Raw genomic sequence first — 26,264 nt, forward strand, 5'->3', positions numbered from 1 at the left:
AAGTAACTTACTCTTTCCGAAGCAAACAAAAACAAAATTTACCTCTAAGAATCCCTATTACCTCTAGCAAAAGCGAGTACACTTCCCTGATGCTCCTCGCCCTCGACCGTCTGTCCCAGAATAACTCAACACAATTACAGATTTGTGTTCCCGGTAAGTATTGAAAAAACAGGCGATACAGAGGCTAAATTTTCCCATCGCACTCCCGCGGCTGAGCTCGCCTCCTACGCTACAGCCAAACGCATCAACATAACCAAACACCTTAACATTATAACCAAACACGTCCGGGTCTCAGCGCCACACGATGTGTCTCCATATTTTACTAAGGCTTTACCGGGGCAGCAAACAGTGCTCCCAGCGTTGCGTGGCGCCTCTTTTTTATTCATGAAGACGCGGCCACCGAGACTCCCGGATGGACCAAAGGAAGGCATGGGGAAGAAGGGGAAGGTGAGGGATGGACAACGGAGAGGTAAGGAGGAGAAAGGAGAAAGGGTGTGTGGAGAAAGCAGGAGGTATGGAGATGAAGTATAGACGAAAGCAAGGCATGGAGAGGAAGGGAAAGAGGGAGGGATAGACAAGGAAGAGGCAAGGAGAAAGGAGAAAGGAGGTATGGACGAAAGGAAAGCATTGGGAGAGGAGAGAAGTGGAAGAGGGAAGGATGGACAGCGGAGAGGGAGGAAGGAGGTATAAAGAAAAGAGGAGGGTATTGAGAAAGAAGGTATTGGCTAAAGGAAGGCATAGGGCAGAGGGAAAGGAGGGAGGATAGACAGTGGAAAGGCAAGGAAGAGGTAGAGAAAGGGGAAGGAGGTATGGACGAAAGGAAAGCACAGTGAAGAAGGGAAGGAGGAAATGGATGGACAGCAGATGGGGAGGGAGGAGGTATGGAGAGAGGACAGGGAAGCAGGATCTGAGTATGCACTTCTATAACATACAAGGCGTATACATAGTGAGTGCAAGGCGAGACAAATGTTGAACTCTATTACTGCTATAATCATTGTTCATTGTTAATATTCAAGACACTGTATAATTTTCCACGCATGGACAGAGAGATCAAAAAGGAAAATACGATGTTAGTTTCTTGTCTTTGCTAGGTTACATAACTATTTAATTAAGACTGTAGTCCACAAATGTTTGAAAATGTATAGGTGATTAAGAAAAAAAAAGATGATCTAGCAGTGAAAAAATCGAGGGACAAAACAGTGACCTCGACATCGATGCCTCGGTGAATCCCAGACAATGATGTTTTATGGATCAAGCCTTCATTATGTCCCCTATTCTTAAACATTCTGACGTTCCACTCCAGCTACTTTTAACAGATTCCACTGGGCGGGATTAAAGTTTTCAAGCGTGTTTCCTCGATTCTGGTGGTTTTAACAGAGACTTTGCATCATCAATGGGGGAAAAAAAAAAATCCATGAGAAAGAGTTTATCGAAAATACAGGGTCCTTATTCTCAAACTTTTCGCGGCCGTATCTTAACAGGCTCTGGTAAACGTGACTTAAGTTCTCAAGGTTGTTTTCGTGATTCTAGTGATAGTTTAACAAAGATTCTGCACCATCAACGGGAAAAATATTCGTGAGAAAGAATTTATCGAGAATACAAAGCACTTATTCCTAAATGTTTCGCCACCATGATCTCGATTGCTTTCAACATCCTCTAGTGAACATTATTGGACATTTTTTTTCTTCAAGGGTGTTTTCATGATACTGCTGATAGTTTAAAAAGGATTCTGCACCATTAATGAGAAAAGTACTCATGAGAACCTGATTAATCCTCTCCTGAACCCTTGAAAACAATTTTGATGACAGAATAAAACGCTCAAGAACACTAACCAGTGGCGGAACAATCACGGTTAACGAATCTCCACTTGAACCGCAGTTAGTATTATGGTCTAATGATGAGAGGCGCGTACCTAGAGTGGCTTGTCCGGTGCTCCTCCATTAAACCCACAGCAGACTCTCGTGGAGGAGGGCGGAGTACATCAAGGGAGCAAAGGTCAGGTCATGCCAGGTCACGTCAGGTCAAGGAAAGGTTACCGGAACACAGCACTACCGCACTACCGGGCTTTTATCGCCAAACACCTGCGGGGGAGCATTTTTGTGACAGTTTGGGGAAAGGTTACACTCGCGGCATCAAACGTGACATGGACACAAAGCGACGCAAAGGAAGAAGAAAAACTGCGGGGAACCTGGTGGCGCTGACGAGGCTGTTTGTAAAGGATATTAGGATGGTGATGTTTTTCTTCTTCGTGTTCTTATCTTCGTAATTTCTAAAGGGAAAAAAAAAAGCTGGATGGTACGTAAGAGAAAGGTGAATTGGAAGACGAGATACACAAACACACACACACACACACACACACACACACACACACACACACACACACACACACACACACACACACACACACACCCCGAGGTAATATCTAAAGTCTATATTTCCTTTTCTTCTTTATCTAATTTAAACTTTGCATTACGTGGCGTCTCTTTGATGTCTCGTTCTGCTCCTCTTTTACCTTTTTAAGACTGCCTCTTTAAATCTGGGACACGGGCTGACTAAGAAACTGTACAAAAAAGAGCGAGGCCTTAACTAGAATGAGATGCTTATATTGAGACCTACCATAGATGTCCTTAGTAGTAGTGTTAATGCTTCATCTTACTCAATTTTTTTTTTATGCTCATAGGAGAAAACTCGAGGGAAAAACTAGATTCAGGAAAGAAAGGCTTGCTGACTGTATCCCCCACAAAAGAAAAAAAAGAAGGTTGACGAGTTTTTTTTTTCGTGAGCTACCGTAAATGTCCTGACTAGCAGTGTTAGTGGAGACTCCTACTCTGTTTCTTACTGGACAAGGGAGTAAACACAAGGAAAAAATAAATTCGGAAAAGAAAGTTTGATCAGGTCATATTAGGCCAAGTTAGGTTAGGTTAAGGTCGCACGTTAGGCTGAGTCAAATTAGATTAGGTTATATCATGTTAGGTTAGGTTAAGCTCGCATATTAGGTTGAGTCAAGTTAGATTAGATTATATCATGTTTAAGTTAGATTAGTTTAAGCTTGCATGTTAGATTAAGTCCAAGTTAGATTAAGTTATATCAGGTTAGGTTAGCTGAGGTTAGGTTAAGTTCGCACGCTAGGTTAAGTCTCCCCAGATACCAGAAACTTGCTGTACCAAGAATCGGCTCCACAGTTACATGTTTCTGTTTACCTGATGGAGCGCGGAGAGCGAGACTTGCCATGACGCGTTCCTTAACCCTCTCACTGCTCCTTCACACACTATTCATTACAAATCACTCAGCGAGATATTTTTTCTATTCTATTAATTCTCATTCTTTTTTGCAGGTGCTTGAATAGATTTTGTACAGTGCTTTCGAGTGGTGTAAACTGTTACATATTGCAGTTAAGGGATTAAACACAAGTGGCTTCACAAACAAACACAAAAGAAAGAACAAACATCACACACACGTTGGGTATTATGAGACTGAGAACCTTTGATAGATTAGGTAAAAGAATATACTAAACGGTAATATACAAAGAGAAAATGAGTGAGATTCAAGTTTAAAATGCTAATTCCCCGTATTACGTGTGAATTGGGTGCAAGGAGGGGTGGAGAGAGAGAGATGGATGCAAGAGGGCGGCAGACTGTTGCAGAGTTCACCAGTAAAGGAAATAAAGGAATAGCTGAAGATATTGAAGTATAGCCTTGCAAGTGAGGGAGGAATATGCATGATAATGAGTAGCGAGGTATGAGGGAGGCTGTGGTGGGAGGTGAACAGAGGGATGGATGGAGAGAAGGAGAGAAGGATAAAAAATGACAGAAAGACGGAGGTAGGTAAAGATGGAGGAGAGAGGAATGGAGAAAGCAAGAAGGAAGGGAGGAAAGAACGAAGGAACAGAAAGAGTGATAGAACAAGGAACGAGAGAGGGAGGAAATGATGAAGGTGGAGAAAGGGGAGAGGGAAGAAACGAGAGAGAGAGGAAGAGGAAGACTGGATAGGGAAGAGGGAAAAACGGAAGGGAAGGAAGGAGGGAGTAAATGAGCAAATGAAGGAGGAAGGAAAGTAAGGGGAGACGGAAGAGGCGACAGAGGGAAGAGGAAGACAGGAGAGAAGGAAGGGAAGAAGGCAGCAAGGAGAAGGAGGGCAGGGAAGGGAGAGAGGGAAGTAGCGGCAGGGGGAAGGAGGAAGACAGGGTAGAGGGAGGGAAGAAGGAATGGAGCAAGGGAGGGAAGGAGGCATGGAGGAGGCAGTTAGCAAGGTGATGAACCCAGTAACCGCGGCAATGGCGGCACCAGATGGCGGGAGAAGCAACACAGCGGCGAGACCTGACACCTTTAGCATAATATCACGGCAAACTTTCCTTTTTTTTTTTCCTTTTTTTTACAGCGAAGAATTAAGTAACTAGGAGTCAGGGCGAGAAGTTTTAATACCACATGACGTCACCAGCAGCTCTCATCGCCTCCCTCTGCACCACGACACCACGAGAGACCACACGAAGTTACATGAGGTCATACTTGGTCATACAAGAGGTCACAGTATATCACACAATTTCACAGCAAGTTACACGAGGTCACAAGAAGTTACACGAGATCACACGAAGTACCATAAGGTTACTCGATGCAGCAAGAGATCACACGAGGTCACACGAGATTACCCGAGGTCATACGAGAACGCAAAAAAGTTACACGGGGACACACGAAAACACGAGAGAACAAAAAGTTACTCGAGGTCACACAAGAACACACGAGACCACAAAAAGTAGCACGAGGTCACACAAGGTCACACCAAGTTACGCTAGGTCACACGAGAACACACGAGACAACAAAAAGTTATACAAGGTCACACAAGGTCACACGAGGCCACAAAAATTTACACGAGGCCATACAAAGTTATACCACGCAACATGAGGCTTCACGAGGCCACACGAAATTTCACGAGGTCCCACAGCACTAAGGGTCAGCGGGGCGAGGGCAAAACGAGGCGTCCCTTAGACACTATGACCTGGACTCCTTTAAGAGCAGGGGGCCGGAAGCCTCTGCGGTACAATGCTCCACTCGCGGCCTAAGGGTTCTGAGTTCGATCCTGGCGCACGGTAGTTTCTCGGTGGTAGAGGCAGCACTGTCTGTAATCATAACAGTTTCTAAATGTTTTCGCCGTTACTCAGTTTCGAAGTCCTCGGTAAAGAAAAGATTATGAAAGTGTCTGGAACTGCAAGAACCTTCGGCTTGTATCTTACATCTTTTACTTTAGATGTCAGTCTTTGTACAGCTTACGGGAATACAAAGGAATACAGACAGCAATAGCCGTGCTGGACCTTACGAGACTGCCTGTGTGACTATAATGTCAATGTAGATTCGTTGGGTTAGAGATAAGAGGACAATAAGGAAAATCAGTCGTGAAATCTGAAAGGAAAGGTTGAAAGAGAAAGGCGTCACTCTAAAAATAAATGAAAAAAAAAATCTTACCCATGAGCAAATTACGTTAGTTGAGAGACTGATTTGACGTGTTTATCTAGTCTACTCGTATGCTTATCAGTCTCCTTAGGGCCACATGTCTGCTGCTGCTGCTGTTTGTCCCTTCTTTGTGTTCCTTTGTGACTCAGTTGGTTCTCCCTTTCCAAATTCTTCCACTACGTATTTTTGAAGGGAGTGGTCATTAACCGGGATTCCTTTTTTCTTTTTTTTCAGCTTTTTTTTCGTATCCGTAGCCTTCGGTCGATCCCCCTTATAATCACGCACGTAAAAAGATAAAAAGGATCCCTGGATGGAGCAAGTTTGGTGTCGCGATCTGCTCCACCACCACCACACCACCACCACCACACCACCACCACCACACCCCCACCACTACACCCCTATAACATCATTACCACTCCACTCCACTCCACTACCAGACAAGTTCACGACCACATCGGGACCACACGCAGACCTCACCACGGCCTCACCACCAACACCACAGCTACTCCACAACCACACCAATACTACACCATCCCCACACCACCACTACACCACGACTGCACCACATCACAACCACAGCAGACCACCTCTACCACACCACCAACACACTGCACCACAACCACATCACCGTATCACTATTGCACCACACCACCTCACACCATCACCACGATCACTACACCGCAACTGCACATAAAAAAAAAAAACGCACAAACAAAAAAGAAAACAGAATAATACTTAATATTAAAAAAAAAGAAAGAAGATCCTGGCTGGAAATAAAGCACAACAGAGCAGGAGATTAAAAAAAGAAAAAAAAAACACGCGGCGAGGGATTACACACACACACACACACACACACACACACACACACACACACGCACACACACACACACTCAAAGAAAAAAATAGAGTTCCTGTGTTTCTCTGTTCCCCTCCACCACCACCACCACCACTACTACTACTACTACTACTACTACCACCACCACCACCACCAGCACCGACATCAATGAACGACCACTGAAAGCAAATTTCCGATTCCTGATATAAAAAGGAGATACTCTTACGGAAAGGAAAAAAAAATGACAAGATAAAGTGGAAGCTTGAATATCGACTGTTATCACCATTCAGGTCTGTTCACCATCACCACAGCAATACCAACACTATCACCCTGGCCTTCTCTTACCATCACCCAGTCCTATCCTCAACATCATCACAAGCTTCCCATCACAATCACCTGGTCTGTCTTCACCATCATCATCCAGTCCTACCGTCACTATTATCCCAAGTCACCACCACCACCCAAGTCTCCCCTCACTATCACCACTGGCCTGTATTCATCATCATCATCACATACAAGTTCTTATCATCATGCCACAACACAACACCCAAACATAAAGCAACACAAATCATACAGCACGCAAAGTTCAAACCAACACATACAAAATACACATAAAACATACAGAACATTTCACTTTTTTTCCTCCCTCCCTCCCTTCCCACCCACTCTTCCTTCCTCCCTCTCTCCCCAGCAGCAGAACAAGAGAGTGGGGGAGAAAAACCTTCGTCAACCACACTATTGCTTTGCGCTTGTTCCTGAAATACTTCTTTGTCTGCAACACTTACTTGTAACACCACACTGCAACACCATCCTTTTATTCTACCATCTTCCGACACATTTCCTGCAACACTTCACTGCAACACTACCCTGCAACACTACCCTGCAACACTACCCTGCAACACTATTCTGCAACACTATTCTGTAACATTATCCTTGCAACACTGTCCTATAACGCTGCCATCCTGAACATTTGCTTTCGTAAGTCAAATTTTACATACACAAAAAAAAAAAAAAAATCTTTCTCCTATTTAACAAATCATTATCCTTGTCCATAGTTTCTTCTCTTGCAGGAATAAAGGGAGGAGGAGGAGGAGGAGGAGGAGGAGGAGGAGGAGGAGGAGGAGGAGGAGAATGCAGGAAGGAAGGAAGGAAGGAAGAGAGGGTTCTGCTTCCCCTTCCTTTACTGCAGGTTACAAGTTTTTATTTTGGCTAATATTAAGGTTATATTTCAGTAATATTAAAGATACTCTCTCTCTCTCTCTCTCTCTCTCTCTCTCTCTCTCTCTCTCTCTCTCTCTCTCTCTCTCTCTCTCTCTTTCTCAATCCTCACTTTCCATTTTCACTTCGTCCATTATTCCTAATCTCAGGCTCTCTTTTCTTTTCTTCCTTCCTTCTCTCTCACATTCTTTCCTTCTTTTCTTCCTTCCTTCCTTCCTCCCCTTCATCCCATTATTATCAAGTTTCTTTCTCGTATCCTTTCAATTTTTTTTCCTCCTCGTGATCTTTTCTACTCTCAAGTTCTGGTAATGAGTAAATGTTATCTGTTCTTTCTCCATCGTGTTTCAATTATCTACATTTCGTTATTTCCTCCCTGTATATTCTCTCTCTCTCTCTCTCTCTCTCTCTCTCTCTCTCTCTCTCTCTCTCTCTCTCTCTCTCTCTCTGTGCTCAATATTTGTTCTCTCTTTATATTTCAGCTTAGAGCTCCCCTCATTCTTCCTCTCTCTCTCTCTCTCTCTCTCTCTCTCTCTCTCTCTCTCGCTCTCTCTCTCTCTCTCTCTCTCTCTGTGTGTGTGTGTAATTCTGCGCTTCCCTCTATTCCCTTCATCACAGTTTTCTCTTTCTCTTTATTTTTTCAGCAATTTCCTTGGTTCTCTCTCTCTCTCTCTCTCTCTCTCTCTCTCTCTCTCTCTCTCTCTCTCTCTCTCTCTCTCTCTCTCTCTCTCTCTCTCTCTCTCTCTCTCTCTCTCACCAAAGCCATGAAATACACGGAATAAACTACGAAATCAAAAACCTACCAAACCAAACACTTTCCTAACAACAACAAACAAGATGAGGGAAGCGTGCAGGTGCGTTGAGGGAGCAAATGAACCTTGGCTTTACCGCGGGAGGAGGAGAAGGAGGAGGAGGAAGAAGATGAGGATCAGCATTACAAAGAACCAAAGAGGATACATAAACATATTAATGGTCTTGACTACACTATAACTCTTATTTTAGATTAGATTAATAAAAGTTACATAAATAATAGCTTCGTGAGGATTCAACAGGTGATGCAGTTTGCTGATGTTTATTTTTCTTTTCTTTTCTTTGTGTTCGTTTGTGTCCCTGATCCAAATAGTACAGGAGGAGGAGGAGGAGGAGGAGGAGGAGGAATAGAAGCAGAAGGAACACAGTAGAACAAAAAGGAAACACTAAAAGCGGCAGACTTGTTGGCCCTTATGAGACGAATGAATAGGAAGAAGAAGAGGAAGAGGAAGAGGAAGAAGAGGAGGAGAAGAAGGGAGAAGAAAAGGAGGAAGAAGAAAAGACTGAAGACAGCAAACATGAGAAAGAAAACAAGAACAACAAGATCAAAGATGGGTAGAACAAGAACGAATGAGAGGACGAGAACAAGAAAAAAGACAAGAACAAGGATGAGGACAGCAGCGAGGACAAGGGTAGGGAGGCGGAGGGCACCGTGTCGGGCGATTGGGAGCATTAGTGGGTCACCCTCGCGTCCGTCCAAGTAATGACAGTGCTCAGGTAAAGAACTGATCCCGGGGCTTACTGATGGAGAGGGGCGGTGAGCGAGAGCGAGAGAGAGAGAGAGAGAGAGAGAGAGAGAGAGAGAGAGAGAGAGAGAGAGAGAGAGAGAGAGAGAGAGAGAGAGAGAGAGAGAGATCAAGCAAGAAAGTAAACAGAAAGAGAGAGTGAGATGATGCGGATGCGTTGAAAGCAAAGAGAGAGAGAGAGAGAGAGAGGAGAGAGAGAGAGAGAGAGAGAGAGAGAGAGAGGAGAGAGAGAGAGAGAGAGAGAGAGAGAGAGAGAGAGAGAGAGAGAGAGAGAGAGAGAGAGAGAGAGAGAGAGAGAGAGAGAGAGAGAGAGAGAGAGAGAAGAGAAAAGAGAAAAGAGAAAAGAGAAAGAGAGAAGAGAAAGAGAAGAGAGAAGAAAAAGAGAAAGAGAGAAGAAAAAGAGAAAGAGAGAAGAGAAGAGAAGAGAAGAAACGAGACGAGACGAGACGAGACGAGACGAGAGGAGACGAGGGGACTTAAGATAAGAGCAAATCGAACAAGCAAGTAAGAAGCACGCAGTTAAAAAAGAAAAAAAAAAAAGAATCATGAAAAAGTGAGAAAAATCCAAGATGTGCAAGAATTTGGAGAGTAAATCATTTCCTTACATATTTAATCTTCACTCAGCAGCCCCTTCTCCGCACTGAGCTTCGGGAATTTAAGCTGCGCGAGAGAGAGAGAGCGAGAGAGAAAGAAAAAAAGAAGCTTAAACAGGAAGACTGAGGCTACGAATGTTTTTTTTTTTTTTTTTTTTGTGAGAGGAGGCGGCAACGGGTGTGGAGGCGGCAGAGGCGATGGCAGGCAGCGATGTTGTGTGTCTGTCGGTGCCGCCGTGTCACCCGTCACTGTGTTTTGCATCATGCACGATGCCGCTTCTCGCTGTGAAAGTGCCCTTCGCCAACACTTTCCAAGCACTCTCCACCACTTGTCCCTGTCATGTCTGCTGCACCTTCGATATTCTCTCTCTCTCTCTCTCTCTCTCTGCTTTCAACGCATCCGCATCATCTCATTCTCTTTCTGTTTACTTTCTTGCTTGATCTCTCCTCTCTCTCTCTCTCTCTCTCTCTCTCTCTCTCTCTCTCTCTCTCTCTCTCTCTCTCTCTTCTAACCGTAACTGGCGTCATATGGTCTCAATTTTGCAGCGCTGTAATTCAGTTAATCACCATCATTGTTCTCTCTCTCTCTCTCTCTCTCTCTCTCTCTCTCTCTCTTTCTCTCTCTCTCTCTCTCTCTTTCTCTCTCTCTCTCTCTCTCTCTCTCTCTCATCACGCAGTCTCTCTCATCACGCAGCCCGTCACTCAAACAAAAGAATCCTCCTAATGCAAGATGGTCAGAAAAAAAGAATCTGCTAAAACTTCCACAAATCGACAAAGGAGGAAAAGCTGTCAATTAACACCCTCATTATTTCCGCCAATTATTAGTCCCGTCGTTATGCTGAGAGCGCCGCCGCCGCCGCTGCCGCTGCCGCCGCCACTGCCGTGTTCGTATTACTCCCACGCGGTGCATTATTCCTCGCACATACAACTGTTTCGCCGTTATTGTGTCAGTGGGGAGTTGTACGTAAAGAGTGTGAGCAGGTGTAGTGTTTTCTCTCGTTAGCAGGAACTGAGTGTAACTTACGAGAGTCCGGGGTATGCGAGACACGTAAGGGATCACAAAGGAACACAAAGGAACATAAAGGTTTGCAGAGGAGGAACAAAATACACCAAACGTTCCGAGGGTGGTTGTGATAAGTTATGCTACTACACTACTCTAGTAGTATCTAATCTACATAATGTACAAGGATGCGAGACACGTAAAAGAACATGAAAAAACGCAAAGGAACATAAAGGTTCGTAAAGGAGGAACAAAGCAGCACAACACACAACTAAACCTTCCGAGTGTGGTTGTGATAAGCTGGTACACTGCACTGGTATCTAAAGTAAGGAAGCGACACATGTAAAAGAACACAAAGGAAGAGAGAAACAAAACAGGAGACGAGGGCTCTAAAACCCTCCGAAGATAGTTTTGATAAGTTGTACTGGTACACTACACTGGTATCTAAAGTAAGGATGCGAAATACGTGAAGGAGCACAAAGGAACCTAAAGGAAGAAACAAAACGCAGCACATCAGACCACTAAAAGTAAAGGAGCACAAAGGTGGAAGAAAAACACAGCAGACCAGACTTCTAAAGGCTTTCGAGGATGGTTGCTATAAGTTATACTGGTAGAGTACGCTGATACCCAAAATATGGATGCGAGATACGTGAAGGAACACAAAGAGCCACAAAAGAGGAACAAAATACAGCATCCCAGACTACTAGACCTTCCTAGGGTGATTGTGATAGACTGGTACACTTCACTGGGGACATATGAGATGGTAAAGGCGAAGGTCTCTCACACTCAAACTCTGAAGAACCTCCATGCTTCATCCCTGCCAATACTCAGCCCATAGCCACTGAACAACTCACCCGCCACGCACCACCAGCTCGCTCACTCCAGCCCATCACCAACCACACACTCACCCATCCAAGCTACCGTCAACTCACAGATAGATAGACTGTTCAGCGACTACAAGTTCATGATGTAAAATATGGATACTATTAAAACTGCAAAAAACGTACAATAAAATCATTAGTATCTGTAGTCCCTTGGGAAACATGGAATACTGGAACTGGCAAAGCAAAGCATATGGCACATTCTTGCTCCTCCCTGCCTCTCTCTACCTCATCCAAGGCGCCACAGTGCAGGCTCCCGCCCATCCCCACCCACCCCAGCAGCCCGCCCCCCTACCCGCACACACATCTGGATGAGATTAAATACAAACCTGTACTTGCAAATATTGGTGTTTGTGAAAATTAAGCGCTGCCTGCTGGTGTTTGTACTTGTTTTGATTCCTGTGTTTGTTGTGCTTTGCTTCATCATCATTCATCATCACTATCATCGTCACAGGGACAAAACTTACCCAAACTTTATCTGGTTGTTTTTTTTTTATTACATTTCCCTCTATTCCAGGCCACCCAAGCAAAACTTCTAATATTCCACACTACTTGAACGATGCGGCGAGTACTGGATGTGTATATAATTGTGTTTTAGTTGTGTATATGAAGAGTGATTGGTTAACTGAGTGAGTGAGAGTGAGTGATTGACTGACTGACTGACTGGTTGGCTGCCTGACTGACTGACAGACCAATTTACATAACAACGCCAAAACAATGAGATATTATAGCGTCTCTGCTTAAGGATTACAAAACACCCATTCACATCAGAGCTTTCTTTTCCAATTAGTACATTTTTACCTGTATCACTCACCTGTGTTTGGGCACCTATCACACCTGAGCCCCGCCCCGCCCCGTCCCGCTCCGCCCCGCCATGCCCTGCCCTGCCCCGCCTGCCACTTTTCTCTGTCTCCCTTCTCTTTGTCTCTCTAGCCTCGCCCATCCTCCTCCTCCTCCTCCTCCTCCTCCTCCTCCTCCTCCTCCTCCTCCGCTCTTTCACCTCTCCCTCCCTGTGAACTTTGATTGCTGTATTGATTGATGAAGTAGTGGTGGTGGTGGTGGTGATAATAAATAATGCAAAAACACACGTCATTCAAACCAAGGTGAAACTCTCGTGTTAAATATCATCACCATCATCATCATCATCATCATCACCATCATCATCATCATCGTCATAATAATAATAATAATAATAATAATAATAATAATAATAATAATATAATAATAATAATTGCATCACTTCCTATTACAATATTCTAACTCTCTAAAGGACAAAACTGCTCTGGTGAGAAAATATTCATTAAAGAAAACAATAATTAAATACCTGAGTTCAAAGGCAGTCTCTCTCTCTCTCTCTCTCTCTCTCTCTCTCTCTCTGCATGTGTTGTGTGTGTGTGTGTGTGTGTGTGTGTGTGTGTGTGTGTGTGTGTGTGTGTGTGTGTGTGTGTGTGTGTGTGTGTGTGTGTGTGTGTGTGTGTGTGTGTGTGTGTGTGTGTGTGTGTGTGTGTGTGTGTGTGTGTGTGTGTGTGTGTGTGTGTGTGTGTGTGTGTGTGTGTGTGTGTGTGTGTGTGTGTGTGTGTGTGTGTGTGTGTGTGTGTGTGTCTGCAGCAATGTGAGTGCTGAAGTGCATTATTGACCACTTCCATCTGGCTTACAACTCTCTCTCTCTCTCTCTCTCTCTCTCTCTCTCTCTCTCTCTCTCTCTCTCTCTCTCTCTGACCTTTTCTACTATTCCATCTCGCATTCTCCTTCACTCTCCCTTCCTCCTTCTACTCCTTCTCTTCTCTCTACTCCCTTCTTTCTCTCTCCTGCGTCCCTTCATCCAATTTTCACTCTCACCTAATCCTCTCCATCCTTCCTTTCCCTCTTCCTCTCTTCACACAGGCCCGTTTCAGTGTGTGTGTGTGTGTGTGTGTGTGTGTGTGTGTGTGTGTGTGTGTGTGTGTGTGTGTGTGTGTGTGTGTGTGTGCCCCTTACCTTCAGGAGTGGCCACATCGCTCAGCGTCACCACGACCATCACCAGGAGGGTCACCAAGCGGGGGGTCATGGTGCTGCGAGAGTCACCTGACCTGACCTTCCCTGACCCGCGCACCCCCAGATCACGTGGCGCCTCACACCTGCAGGGAAAACGGAGGTAAGAAAATAGTTAACAGGTGTATTTTAGTGGGAAGTTTAAATTTGATGAAAAAGAGGTGGAATTTGAAAGGTTATGTGTGAAAAGTAATGGGAATGTTCAAATTGGTGAAAAGGAGGTGGAATTTGGAATGTGAGGTTTGGAAAGTAATGGGAGCTTTGAAATTGGTGAAGAAAAGAGGTGAAATTTGAAATGTGCCGTATAAAAGTAATTGGTGAGTTAAATAGTAGTGAAAATGAGGCCGTTTGAAATTTGATGTTTGAAAAGTAAAAGGGAAAGTTGAAATTGGTGAAAAAAAAAGGAGGTGGCATTTCAAATATGAGGTCTAAAAAGTAATGGGGTGATAGAAAAAGCGTCGGAAAAGTGGTGGAGTTTGAAATAAGGCTTGAAAAAAAAGTGGAAACTCTTTAGATACATGCATCGTAATAAGACAAAAATAAAATAAATAAAAATGAAAATAACGATGAAAACGAGAAAAAAGCGGAAAAAATGTACATAAATTTCTGCAAAGTACCAAGACAAATTACGTATAAAAAAGCCGTTTGAGTGTCATCTGTAGTATGATGGGATGAAGATAAACGAAAAGAGAGAAAAACCTGCAATAACGTGGGAGGAAATTAAGAAAGGAGAGAAAAACATGACAGAATAATGCCAATGTTTATCAAGATCAGGAAGCCAGGTTAGGGGAAAAAAAAAAAAGACATTAAAAATATAAGATGAAAAATAAGATTAATTATATACACAAACGTGGCATAAAAAGGCAAAGCAAAATAATGCAAGTGCTCCGTTTTTTTATGTAAATCACGGGATGAATAAACACAATAAGCGGGAAAAATAAGCTACGTAAAGAGCAACACATGAAAAATAGAGTGAAAAATATTAAGACGATAAGGTGGAAAAAAGAAAACAAGGAAATATTAAAAAGATAAATCTGAAGAAAAATTAGCAAGTTTTACACGCAAAATATGTAAAAAATAACAAGTCTGGGATAGAAATACCTAAGAAATTCAGTAATACCAACAAACAGGAGGAATAAAGCAAGGCAAATGTCAATATAATAGCGTGAATGTCGAGGATACAACACGTGATAAACAAAAAAGCAAAAAAAAAAATAAATAAATAAAAATAAATAAATAAATAAATAAATAAATAAATAAAAAAGATAAATAAAGAAGATTCACTCAGTTTTATAGGCAACAGAAACATTTACAACAGTGACAGAATAACAGTAAAGTCGTCCACGCTTCTACTGTACAGCAGGACCATCCACTCACGGCACCCGCCCCACCCACACACCCATCCACCCAACCAACCACACAGCAGCTGTCGGGCCACCCACCAACCTGCCGCCCTTCCCTCCATTCGGAAAAAAAAGTTGGGTGAACAGGATTAGCTCAGCCTTGACACCCTACACACACACACACACACACACACACACACACACACACACACACACACACACACACACACACACTCACACACAAACACACACCCACACAGGTCGCAGGTAATTTATGAGCGCACCAAAGTTATTTAATTACCCTTTTCAAACTTGGTCTTTCTTACGACGCGCCGAGGAGGCCTTTGGGATCTCCCCTCTCCTCTTCCCCTCCCTCTCACTCACGACGCTCTCTCAGCTTAAAGGAGAGAAAATATACGGATGTGTAAGATTCTTTTCAGCACGTGGAAGTAAGGTGAGGATGTCATGTGCAACAGGAAGGTGGTAGTGGTAGCAATACTAGTAGTAGCAATAAAAGTAGTAGTAGTAGTAGTAGTAGTGGCAGTAATAGTGGTGTAGAATAAAAAAAATTGCCTCTAGGAAACTAAGAAAACAATGATGAAAAGAAGGACACACACAAGATAAGAAAAAGGAACTAGAAGAAGCGCAGCAGAAACAGAAGTGTATAAAGATAGATTATGACCGAAAAAAAAAAAACACGAATAAGCACACCAAGAAAAGGAGTAGAAAAACGAAGAAAAAAAATGAAGATGAAGAAAAATAGAAAGAACAAGAAGAACAAGAAAAAAAGAGGAAAGAAGAAAAGAAGAACAAGAACACGAACAAGAAGAACAAGAATAAGAACAAGAAGAACAAGAACCAGAAGAACAAGAACAAGAAGAGTACTGAATAAAGATAACAGCATATCCATATTGATAATGACACCGATGAATGACGAAGGATTTAATTTCTACCCTGACTGAACTGCGTGGGCGGGAGAGACATGAGAGAGAGAGAGAGAGAGAGAGAGAGAGAGAGAGAGAGAGAGAGAGAGAGAGAGAGAGAGAGAGAGAGAGAGAGAGAGAGAGAGAGAGGGGGGGGAGACATCTCTTGCTCGCTGTATATTGTATCGCTACCAACGAGAAATCGCACACACACACACACACACACACACACACACACACACACACACACACACACAAAAGAACAGGTGTGAGAGCGACAGGTGCGATGCGTCTATATCCACACTCCCCCCACCTCTCTCTCTCTCTCTCTCTCTCTCTCTCTCTCTCTCTCTCTCTCTCTCTCTCTCTCTCTCTCTGTACCCGTGTCCGTCAAAACTTTCTCTCACTCGCTCTCGTTCAAACTCCTACTTGTGCCACTCTAGTATGTGACCAAGGGAGAGGAGGGGAAGAGGAAGAGGAAGAGGAAGTGGAAGTAGGAGGAGGAGGAGGAGGAAGGAGGAGGAGGAGGAGGAGGAGGCGGTAGAACAGGTGTAGGCGTTTTCTCTCCCTCTTTCCTCACCCTTCATTCATCTCCCTCCCTCTTAGTTTTCATAATGATCGCCACAATGGTGATGCTGGTAATGCAAAATAACCTAACCTAACCTAACGTAACCTAACATCTCGTCGACAGAGCAACACTAAGGAGGAGACGTGGCGGGTGTCAAGAGGCGATGATTCCTTCTCTTTACACTACGCACGTTCTCTTGACGCGATTGCAACAAGTAGGAAGTCAATAGCACGACGCAAGGTCTCTCACACACACACACACACACACACACACACACACACACACACACACACACACACACACACACACACACGCACACACACACACACACACTTTACACACACTTTACACACACTTAAACACAGCGCAGCACAAATTGCCTTGTTAATAATCCTCTTATGCTGAGTTACTGAAAAAAAACCTCGTCATGCTCTGTCCGTCTCAACTTTTTTTTTGTTTTGTTTTCCGAGTCTCGCGAACTCTAATTGCAGCTTTCGACGGTAGGAAAGTAATGCTGTCTGTCTCCTTTTCTCCATCCTGTCTCATTTTATCACTCCACGCCGCGTCCCGTTCTGTCCTGTCCCCACTACACCCTGCCGCACCCTGCTCCAAGTACGTCTTCATTCTTATTTGCTTACGCGTGTGTGTGCGTGTGTGTGTGTGTGTGTGTGTGTGTGTGTGTGTGTGTGCGTGTGTGTGTGTGTTTGTGAGCTGGTGTTGCAATAGTGGCAATAATACGCAATACAATAACAAAAGTAAAGTAATACAACACCCGGCACAAAATTATTGGCAGGAAATGGGGATCACAAAAGACGAATAGAAGCAACATAACACCGGGGGCAATAACAGGGCAATCAGGGCAGCACCCCCACACAACACCATACGTTGGCTTCACTCCCACCACGTCTCTGTACTAACACTGATACAAAATTAAGGTTCCTTTTAAAAACTTTCCCACGAATATCTATCTATTTAAAGGTCCTTATTTTTTTAGTAATTGTCTCTCAAATACTTTTCTAACCTTGAAGAAAAACACTTCTTTAATTTTTTTTCTCTCTCTGTCTCTCTGCATTTTTTTTTCACACTACTCTGATGTTAATAGGTGATTATAACAGTGAAAGGGTTAAACACACGGTTCTTTTACATTTTTCTATTTCCAAAGGTCCTCAGAGACAATAAATAGTGCTCTCATAATATTTTCTTCTATTGATAATACAGAATCAATATTAAGCTATCATTAGAATCTTAAAAAAAAAAAAAAAATTGAAAACTCCGAAAACTTCTATTAGAACCTGCTAAAACTAATGAAGGTAGAAAGCGAAAACGTTGGAGGATGCTGTTAGGTTACGTTATGTCAAGGTGGGTTAGATGAATGGCAAACGAAGGATAAAGAAAGGAAAATGTCCAAAGGGGAAATGTTATGGAAGAAGAAAATGGTCATGGAAGTGAAGATGCTAGGTTGCGTTAGGTCAAGGTAAGTAATGTTGATGGTAAAAATAAAATAAATACAGGAAAGTGTCTAAAGGGGAAATGTTCTGGAAGGAAAAAAAATACCCATGGGAGGAAAGTCAAGCGTGGAAAATGTCCTACACTCGGGTAAGCTGCCATGGATGCTTCCTTCCCTTTCTGGTACATCGCCCGCAGTGTAGCACGTCTGAGGGTCACTGAGTCAGGCCCTGTGAAACACCCTTGAGGCCTCGTCGTAGTCCCCCGCCCGCCTGCCCAGTGTGATATAGCTCGGATGGAAATTGGTTAAGGTATTGGTGTGAAAACATAGGTACTCCAATACACACTCCCACGTCCACCCACGCAACCATTCATCTACTGTACTCACCTCGCCTATCCCTCCCCACACACACACAAAATAACTTAGTAGTAGTAGTAGTAGTAGTAGTAGTAGTAGTAGTGGTAACAGTAGCAGTAGCAGTAGTAGTAGTAGTAGTAGTTAACTGACCGCTCCCTACTCCTAACAATAAGACGTGATAGCAGCACGAACTGAGCATCGCAAAAGACACGATAAAATACAAACACCGAAACAAAACCACACTCACATTGCTCAAACTCTGTCATACAACAACGCAAAGTCACACAGGGCCAGTATAACACTCCCCCCGACCTCGAGACTGTGACGAGATGTGAGCGTTGAGACCCACAAGACACAAGGAAACAGGAGGGATGATTACAGTACTCCTTGAACCCGCTGAGGGAACCAAACACTGCCACACCAATCCCTGCTTCCAAAGTTCCTAAGGGGGACAGCGCGCAGCTCACCAAATCTCCGCACACATTTCCGCTTGTAGCTTATCCGAGACGCTTCACTGCCTCACTCCCTGACTCGCTGACTCCCCCACTGACTCACTCATTTCAACAATCCCCCGCGGCATGCATATACGAAGACGGCAGGGGAAAAAGACATAATAATACGCTTTCACAGGAAAATACGAGGAACAGCTTCATCAGCGGAGGTAAAAAAGGATGGAAATGAGTATTGGAACCATGTAGCCTGGGAAAGAAACGCACAGCAAAAGCGCTTACACGACAAAATACGAGAAACAAGTTAATCAAAGGAAGTAAAAGGCAGGAAAGCGAGTGTTTGTGTGTGCGAGGGGACGACGTTGCAACCTGCCTCGTCCATAGTACAAGTGTTTCCTGCAGGGCTTGTTAAGGAGGCCTGATGGAGGAGGAGGAGGAGGAGGAGGAGGAGGAGGAGGAGGAGGAGGAGGAGGAGGAGGAGGAAGAAGAAGAAGAAGACGAAAAAGGAGAAGAAGAAGAAGAAGACGAAAAAGAGGAGGAAGAAGAAGACGAAGAAGAAGAAGAAGAAGAAGAAAGAGAAGAAGAAAAAGAGGAAGAGGAAGGAGAAGAAAAAGACAAAACACGAAGAAAAACGAACAACACTTATTGCGGCTCCCTGATACGTAAGAAGAGGAGGAGGAGGAGGAGGAGGAGGAGGAGGAGGAGGAGGAGGAGGAGGAGGAGGAGGAGGAGGAAGAAGAGGAAGCGGAAGAGGAACAACAACAACAACAAGGTAAAAGAACACAAAGAGAGAAATAACAGCAGCCAGCAGACCTGTCGACTCTTACGAGGCTATTTTGTGATAAACTCCATCATCTCATCTAAAGTGAGAGACGCCGGAGAGTGGAGGAGGAGGAGGAGGAGGAGGAGGAGGAGGAGGAGGAGGAGGAGGAGGAGGAGAGGAGGAGGAGGAGGAGGAGTAGGAGTAAAAGAAGATTGAGACGAATGAGGAGAATGAAGATTAGAAGAAAGAGGAAAAGAGAAAAAGAAGATTGAGAAAGGACAGGAGAATGAGAAGAAGAATGAGAAGGGGAAGGAGAAAGAGAAAATGATTGGGAAGCAGGAGAATGAGAAGGGGGAGGAAAAAGAGAACAAGAACCCTGAGAAACAGAAGAATGAGAAGGAATAAAGTGAGGAGGAGAAAAAAGGACGAAAACCAAGACGAGGAGTAACATGAACACGAAACGAAAGAGAACGAAAATCAATATAAGGAGATGAAAGACGAAGACGATCAAGAAGCTGCAAGTTGTTTAAGGGACAAGTTGAGTCTAGAATGTATTACTAACCTTTGCTCTTCCTCCCTCGCAGCAAAAAAAGATACAGACTTACTACGCCACTACACCTTGCATCATACACCGCGGGGCGTCTCACACCACCACCACCACCACCACCACCACCAACCACCACCACTGTCACCAATGCAGCTTTTCCTCTCTACTCTCCAGATGTTTGTCAGTATTCCATCAACGCTTCACTGGGGTGACAACAAGACGGCTGAGCTCTCTCTCTCTCTCTCCTCTCTCTCTCTCTCTCTCTCTCTCTCTCTCTCTCTCTCTCTCTCTCTCTCTCTCCTCTCTCTCTCTCTCTCTGCCCTTCCCCCAGCGTGGAGATCCCAGCTTGATCCCCTCTCCATTCATTCTCCCTACCTCTTTCTATCCTCCTCTTCCATCCTCCTCCTCCTCCTCCTCCTCCTCCTCCTCCTCCTCCTCCTCCTCCTCCTCCTTCCACCCAAATGCTTGTTCTCTTTCCCCATCTCCCTCTTCTCTTTCTCTTTTCTGTTTTTCTTTTTCCCTTTCCCATCCCCTACATAGAGTTTATCTCTCTCTCTCTCTCTCTCTCCTCTCTCCTCTCTCTCCTCTCTCTCTCTCTCTCTCTCTCTCTCTCTCCTCTCTCTCTCTCTCTCTCTCTCCACCCTGCCAGTGTTTGCCAAGCCTGAACCAACACACATAACCTGCCAATTAGGATCTCCCGCCCACAACACACCTTGTTCGTATCTCACGCTGACGAGGATGGCATCACTACCATCACCATCACCATCACCACAATAACACACCTATTATCTCCACCAGGCGCCAACAGCACCACCACTATACCATCGTCATTATTACCACCATTACTTACTATATTGTTACACCTCTTGGCGTGAGATGTGAACGGGATGGATGGATGGATGGATGGAAGGATGTTGTGAGAAGAGAAGTGTAGGTATGATGTGAGGGTTGTTTGGTTATTGTTGCGAGTGTATGGGAAATGATGTTTAATAGTTTTTTGTTAATGTTATTGTTTTATTATTATTATTATTGTAGTAGTAGTAGTAGTAGTAGTAGTCGTAGTAGTAGTAGTAGTAGTAGTAGTAGTAGTAGTAGTAGTAGTAGTAGTAGTAGTTCCTTTATTAAAACCATCATTATATATATATATATTTTTTTTTAACTTTTCATTGTTATATCACAATTTATCGCCATCAATTTCATCATCATCATCACCGTCACTGTTATCATTACCACCATCATCACCACCACGAACACCCCACACACTTTCATAATCCTAACCACCAACACCACCAACACTTAACAAAGGTAAGAGAAAACATGAATTGTAGGACAGAGAGAGAGAGAGAGAGAGAGAGAGAGAGAGAGAGAGAGAGAGAGAGGAAGAGAGAGAGAGAGAGAGAGAGAGAGAGAGAGAGAGAGAGAAGCATTCCATTCTCCGCTTGTGTAATTATCAAGGCGGAGCAACGGAAGGAATTAAAACTTGCTTGTGTGTGGCGGAGGAAGTCTGATTAGTTAGCGAAGGCAGGAGGGGGAGGCGGGCAGGGGACGGGGCGGCGAAGGAGGAGAGAGAAGGAAAAGTACCACGTTCGGGGAAGATATCAGGAAGTGTTTCAGACGAGAGATGAGAGTAAGGGAGGATAGGGAAGGGAGGAAAGGGAGGGAGGGGAAGGAAGAGATAACTTGTGGGAAAAAAAGGTGAAATGACGGGAGGTGAGGGGGGGTCTGGTCTGTAGGAGAGAAAGAACGGGAGGGACGGCAGATGAAGGAGAGGGGAGAAAGGAAAGAGGATGCAAAACAAAGAAAAATTTGGATTGGGAAGAAAATGGAGAAGGGAGTAAAGAGAAGTGGATGGAAATAATTGGGAATGATTAAGGGAGAAGAGGAGAGTCGAAAGCAAAGTTAAGGAAAGGGAAGGATGAGGAAGGGGAGAAGAAAGGGCAGGGAACGAAATGAGAGATAAGATGTCAGAAAGGAAAAAAGAGAAGAGGGAATGAGAGGAGAAAATGAGGAGTAAGGAAGGGGAGGAGATGAAGAGAAGGGGAGATGGAGGGCGTGAGAGGGGAGATAAGATGTGGGGAAGGATGATGAGAAGAGGGAAGAGCGAAGAGAAGGATCTGGTCATCAGGAGAAACATCGAAACTTTCCTGACCAAAATGCGTGAAATTCTTTATCGCATCATTATTTATTTCAAGCACTGCAAGCCGGAGGGAAGAATGTGGCTAACTTGTAATACATTATTGGACCACGCAAGAATGAACACACCGCCCGCGTCGCCCTGCACTGAGGCTCTTATTCTGAAACACTTCGCTCTCTCACCAAGACTATTTTCAAAGGCCACAGAGAGAATTTTCCGGGTTCTCAAGTGTGTTTCTCCTGTTAATAATGTAGAAATCCTGTCAATCTGTCACTAGAACCATAAGAAAAAGACTTGAGAAAGCCGTGTAACTTCATCTAGAGTCTTTTGAATTCAGTGAAGGTGCAGCACAGAAGTGTTTCAGAATATTGTCCTGAGTTTAATACCAGGCGGTGCAGTTCAGGCTTACGTTGGACCCTGAGACACGTACTTGATGGTAAACGTAAACAGGGAAGGTCTTGGGTTTTGTATGTTGCGTTGCCTCATTTGTTTTTGTTTTCGATATCTTTGTAATGGGAATACTTGTTTGTTGTCTTGTTCTTTTCTGTATTTGTTGTTTTATTTGGACAAAATATTCTTCGTGATTTTTCTCTTATTTTCTTATTTTCTTTCTTTATATTTTTGTTTTGTTAAAGATGATAATTCTATATTTTGTCAAATTTAAAAATACGGCTACTACTACACTACTACTGTAACTACTTCTATCACCATCGCTACTACTACTAACTGCATTCTGAGTTATACAATTCAACACATCACAATATAGCTAAGTATTACCCCCACAAAAAAAAATAAAAAAAAAAAAAAACGCTTTGTCTTATTTCTCCCAGCAATTCATCCACGAAAGACAACTGCCTCGCTCTTATTAGCTCCCCCCTTCCTCTGGCGTCACCGGGGAGCACAGCATCAGTGCCTCACTCTTGCCTCTCGTCGTAAAGCTGGCGGTGTCTGACTCAGGGCTCATCGCAAGGCTCTTTAAACACGGTAATACTACACAGGGAACGGTCTCCTGGGAAAACTGGATGCAAGGTAGAGAATTCGTTGGCAGCAGAATTCATGTTAATTTATTTCCCAAATACTAACTAGTGAAATAACGAGGATGAAAGTGCTGAGTGTATAGGGAATTTTCAAACGGAGATTGGACAAATTTATGAAAGGTCTTGATGGGTGAAAAGAGGTATGTTTTTTATAAAGGGACTGCCACGAATAGGACTGATGGATTCTTGCATCTCCCTTTATTTATGTCCTTACTAGTTGCAAAATGAATAGATATGAGCTTACACGTATTGATGATGATTGTTGCTGCTCTTAAGTGGTTTTGGTGAAGCTTTCGGTAAATATGATGCATGTATCGTCAGTATTTCGCTCACTCAAGTCTCACGGGCTCAGCTGATGGAAACGCGCGGTATAAAAGCAATGTTTGAATACAGATCTGAGTCGCTTGCGAGCTATAATCGTTTGGCAGGTGTCCCCTTCACACGGAAGCTTACTCGTGCACCGCCTGCTGCCGCCTCCCGTGACTCAGCCCGCGTCCCCTGTGGTCTGCATGACACTACTTCGTATTTAGGCCGATATTCTGAAACGGTCTGCTCTCTCACCACGACTATTTTCAGAGCCCACAGAGAGGATTAACCGGTTCTCAAGAGTACTTCCTGTTAATAATGTGAAAACCTTGTTAATCTGTCACTAGAAACCGTAAGAACATCCTTAATTATCCGCACAACTTGATATAAAGCTCTTTAAAATAGCGGGAAGTGAGGCGTAGAAGTGTTTCAGAATATGGTCCTTACGGTAAAAAAGTCACATTACATAGTATCCTTCACTCCCACACTGACAGCACTTCTCTCTTCGCAGACATTCATTCATACTTAATTCCTTCGTGTCCACCTCCGTTTCCCACACTGCTCATATTGGTGATAACTTCTCTCCCTCTCGTATATCATTCTCTCCTCCAGCCTTTCTAATTGCGACACCGAACACGGCACATATTGCCAATTATATTACGTGTTTTTGTTCTTACGAGTAACGCCAAGGACGTTACCTTAGCAACACACACACACACACACACACACACACACACACACACACACACAACAGCTTCCGAATCTCAGGTAGACGGATCCCTCTGCCTTTCTCTTAATTGGAGGGCAACATTCCCCTTTTCCCCTCAGCGACACTACAGCTACACCACCTTACCACGATGCTGCTTCTCTTCCCACACCACCACCATCCTGCACAGCTCTCCTCCCTTCCTTCCTTCCCTCCCTACTCCTCTACAATCTTACACCGCCCTCCCCTTTCCCTCCCCGCCACTATTCACAACACATCATATTCTTTGCCCTCCTTACCCCATCGTAGCACAACTGAGGCTCAAGTAGAATTACCAGATATGTGGGTTCTGGATCCTTTAATGGTTCAACCTGTTAACACACATTCAATAAATACCACACGAAAAAAAAAAACAAAAAAACTTGATGTGCCAATGGTATTATAAAACGTATGCAGAAGCACTCGAATACAAATCATTGTCAACCAAGTATAATTCAGTAACAAGTAAATTAAAGGTTAATAAACCCACTAAAGTTATAAATCAAATGCAGATAATCATTTGCTGAGGCATAATTAAATAAATAAAACCAAACTCACAGCATGGCCGCATTGTGCTCCAATAGAGATCCGATTAATGCCAAGACGACTGCTTCTCACAGATACACTAGTGGGCCGACAGTCCCCTCACAGACACACAGCACTGGGCCACGGACAGTAACCACAAAACTACAGCAATATGCGGAGTGCTAACAATAATAATAACAATAGAAATAACAATAATAATAAAAATGATAATAATAATAATAATAATAATAATAATATTAATAATAATGATAAAAATAATAATACTAACAAACGTCAATTACTGGCTAAACTATCCCTCACCACGATAAACGAGTAGTCCTAAACAGCGCACAACACACACGCAATATACCTGAACCCACTGCAATTATCTGCGTGAGAAGCCGGCGCACAAACACACACGGCGGACGAGTCACGACCGTACACTTCCGCTACCCTGGCCCTAGTAACGTCTAAACTCTAAAGACTCTAGAACCGTCGCCGCCACGTCAACGCCAGCGCCGATCTCCCAAACTACTACTACCGCTTCATAGTCAACTGCTGTCCAACAATCACGGCAATGAATCATCCTCCAAGTCCTAATACATTCCAGGAACCACTAATGAAATACATCAATAGGTAATACACTTCAGAATACAATGCAACATGAACTCCAACGCATCCAATGAGAAACTTGTACGTAGAAATCCCAATACACGTGAACTCCGACACAAAACTAATGAACCACAGAAGTTGATTAGGTCACCACTATCTTCGCTGGTTGGCCCGTCAAGGCGCATACCAAAAAAAAAAAAAAAAAAAAAAAAAAATCCAGTGACCCACATTTCGGCAGCTGACCTAACCATTGGAGCATACTCGTACAGTGAAATATACAAAAATATTACCATATGATCACATAACACATGAAAACAGAACATATTACATAATAGCGTGAAGCAAATCGTGATTTCGCCATAATCACAATACACCCAATAAGTACTGTATACTCTCCTGGCTTCCTCTAAAGATATGAAAACCACAAAAAGGATACAATATCATATTCCAACAGAGGATTTCATAAAAGTGGAAATCTCTATCAGTAAGTGGAATAGATGATTTGGAAATGTTGCGTGTAGGTCTTTTTTCAGCACCTTTAACCTTTGTACTAGTTTGGGTTCTTGTTGCAAGAGATAATGATAGAAAGGTAGATGAGCGAAATAGACTCAGTAATCAGACACTAATTCAGAGACGCTTTGTTCTCTCACCGTGACTTTTTCCAAAGCCACAGAGATGATTAGTCGAGCTGTCAAGACCGTTTCTTCTTTAGATTATCACTAAAACCGTAAAAAAAACAATCCCTTGTAACTTTATTAGAGGTTTTGAAATGGTGGAGGTGCGGAGCAGAAGTGTATCAGAATACGGCCTCAGGTTGTTAATGCTGAGTTGATAGAGAGTATGGAAAGATAAGGTAAATATATACATGGTTCTTAATGTCGTAGTGTAAGTTTAACATATAATTTCATAAGACATCACTGACAGCAAAAGGTGTGATGTAGTAGTTCGAATGA

At 43.6% G+C, this 26,264-nt stretch overlaps 1 protein-coding gene across 1 annotated transcript in view; it reads right to left on the reverse strand.

Moving 5' to 3' along the window:
• Positions 1-26,264, reverse strand: part of LOC135104504 (uncharacterized) — a 142,206-nt gene that overhangs the window by 83,382 nt on the left and 32,560 nt on the right. The window contains exon 2 of the mRNA XM_064012069.1: positions 13,502-13,641. Within this exon, the coding sequence (XP_063868139.1) occupies positions 13,502-13,571 (70 nt within the window). The 5' untranslated portion in view covers positions 13,572-13,641. The remainder of the gene's footprint in view (positions 1-13,501; positions 13,642-26,264) is intronic.

The sequence above is a fragment of the Scylla paramamosain genome, chromosome 1 (genome assembly GCF_035594125.1).
Source record: "Scylla paramamosain isolate STU-SP2022 chromosome 1, ASM3559412v1, whole genome shotgun sequence".
Classification (NCBI taxonomy): Eukaryota; Metazoa; Arthropoda; class Malacostraca; order Decapoda; family Portunidae; genus Scylla; species Scylla paramamosain.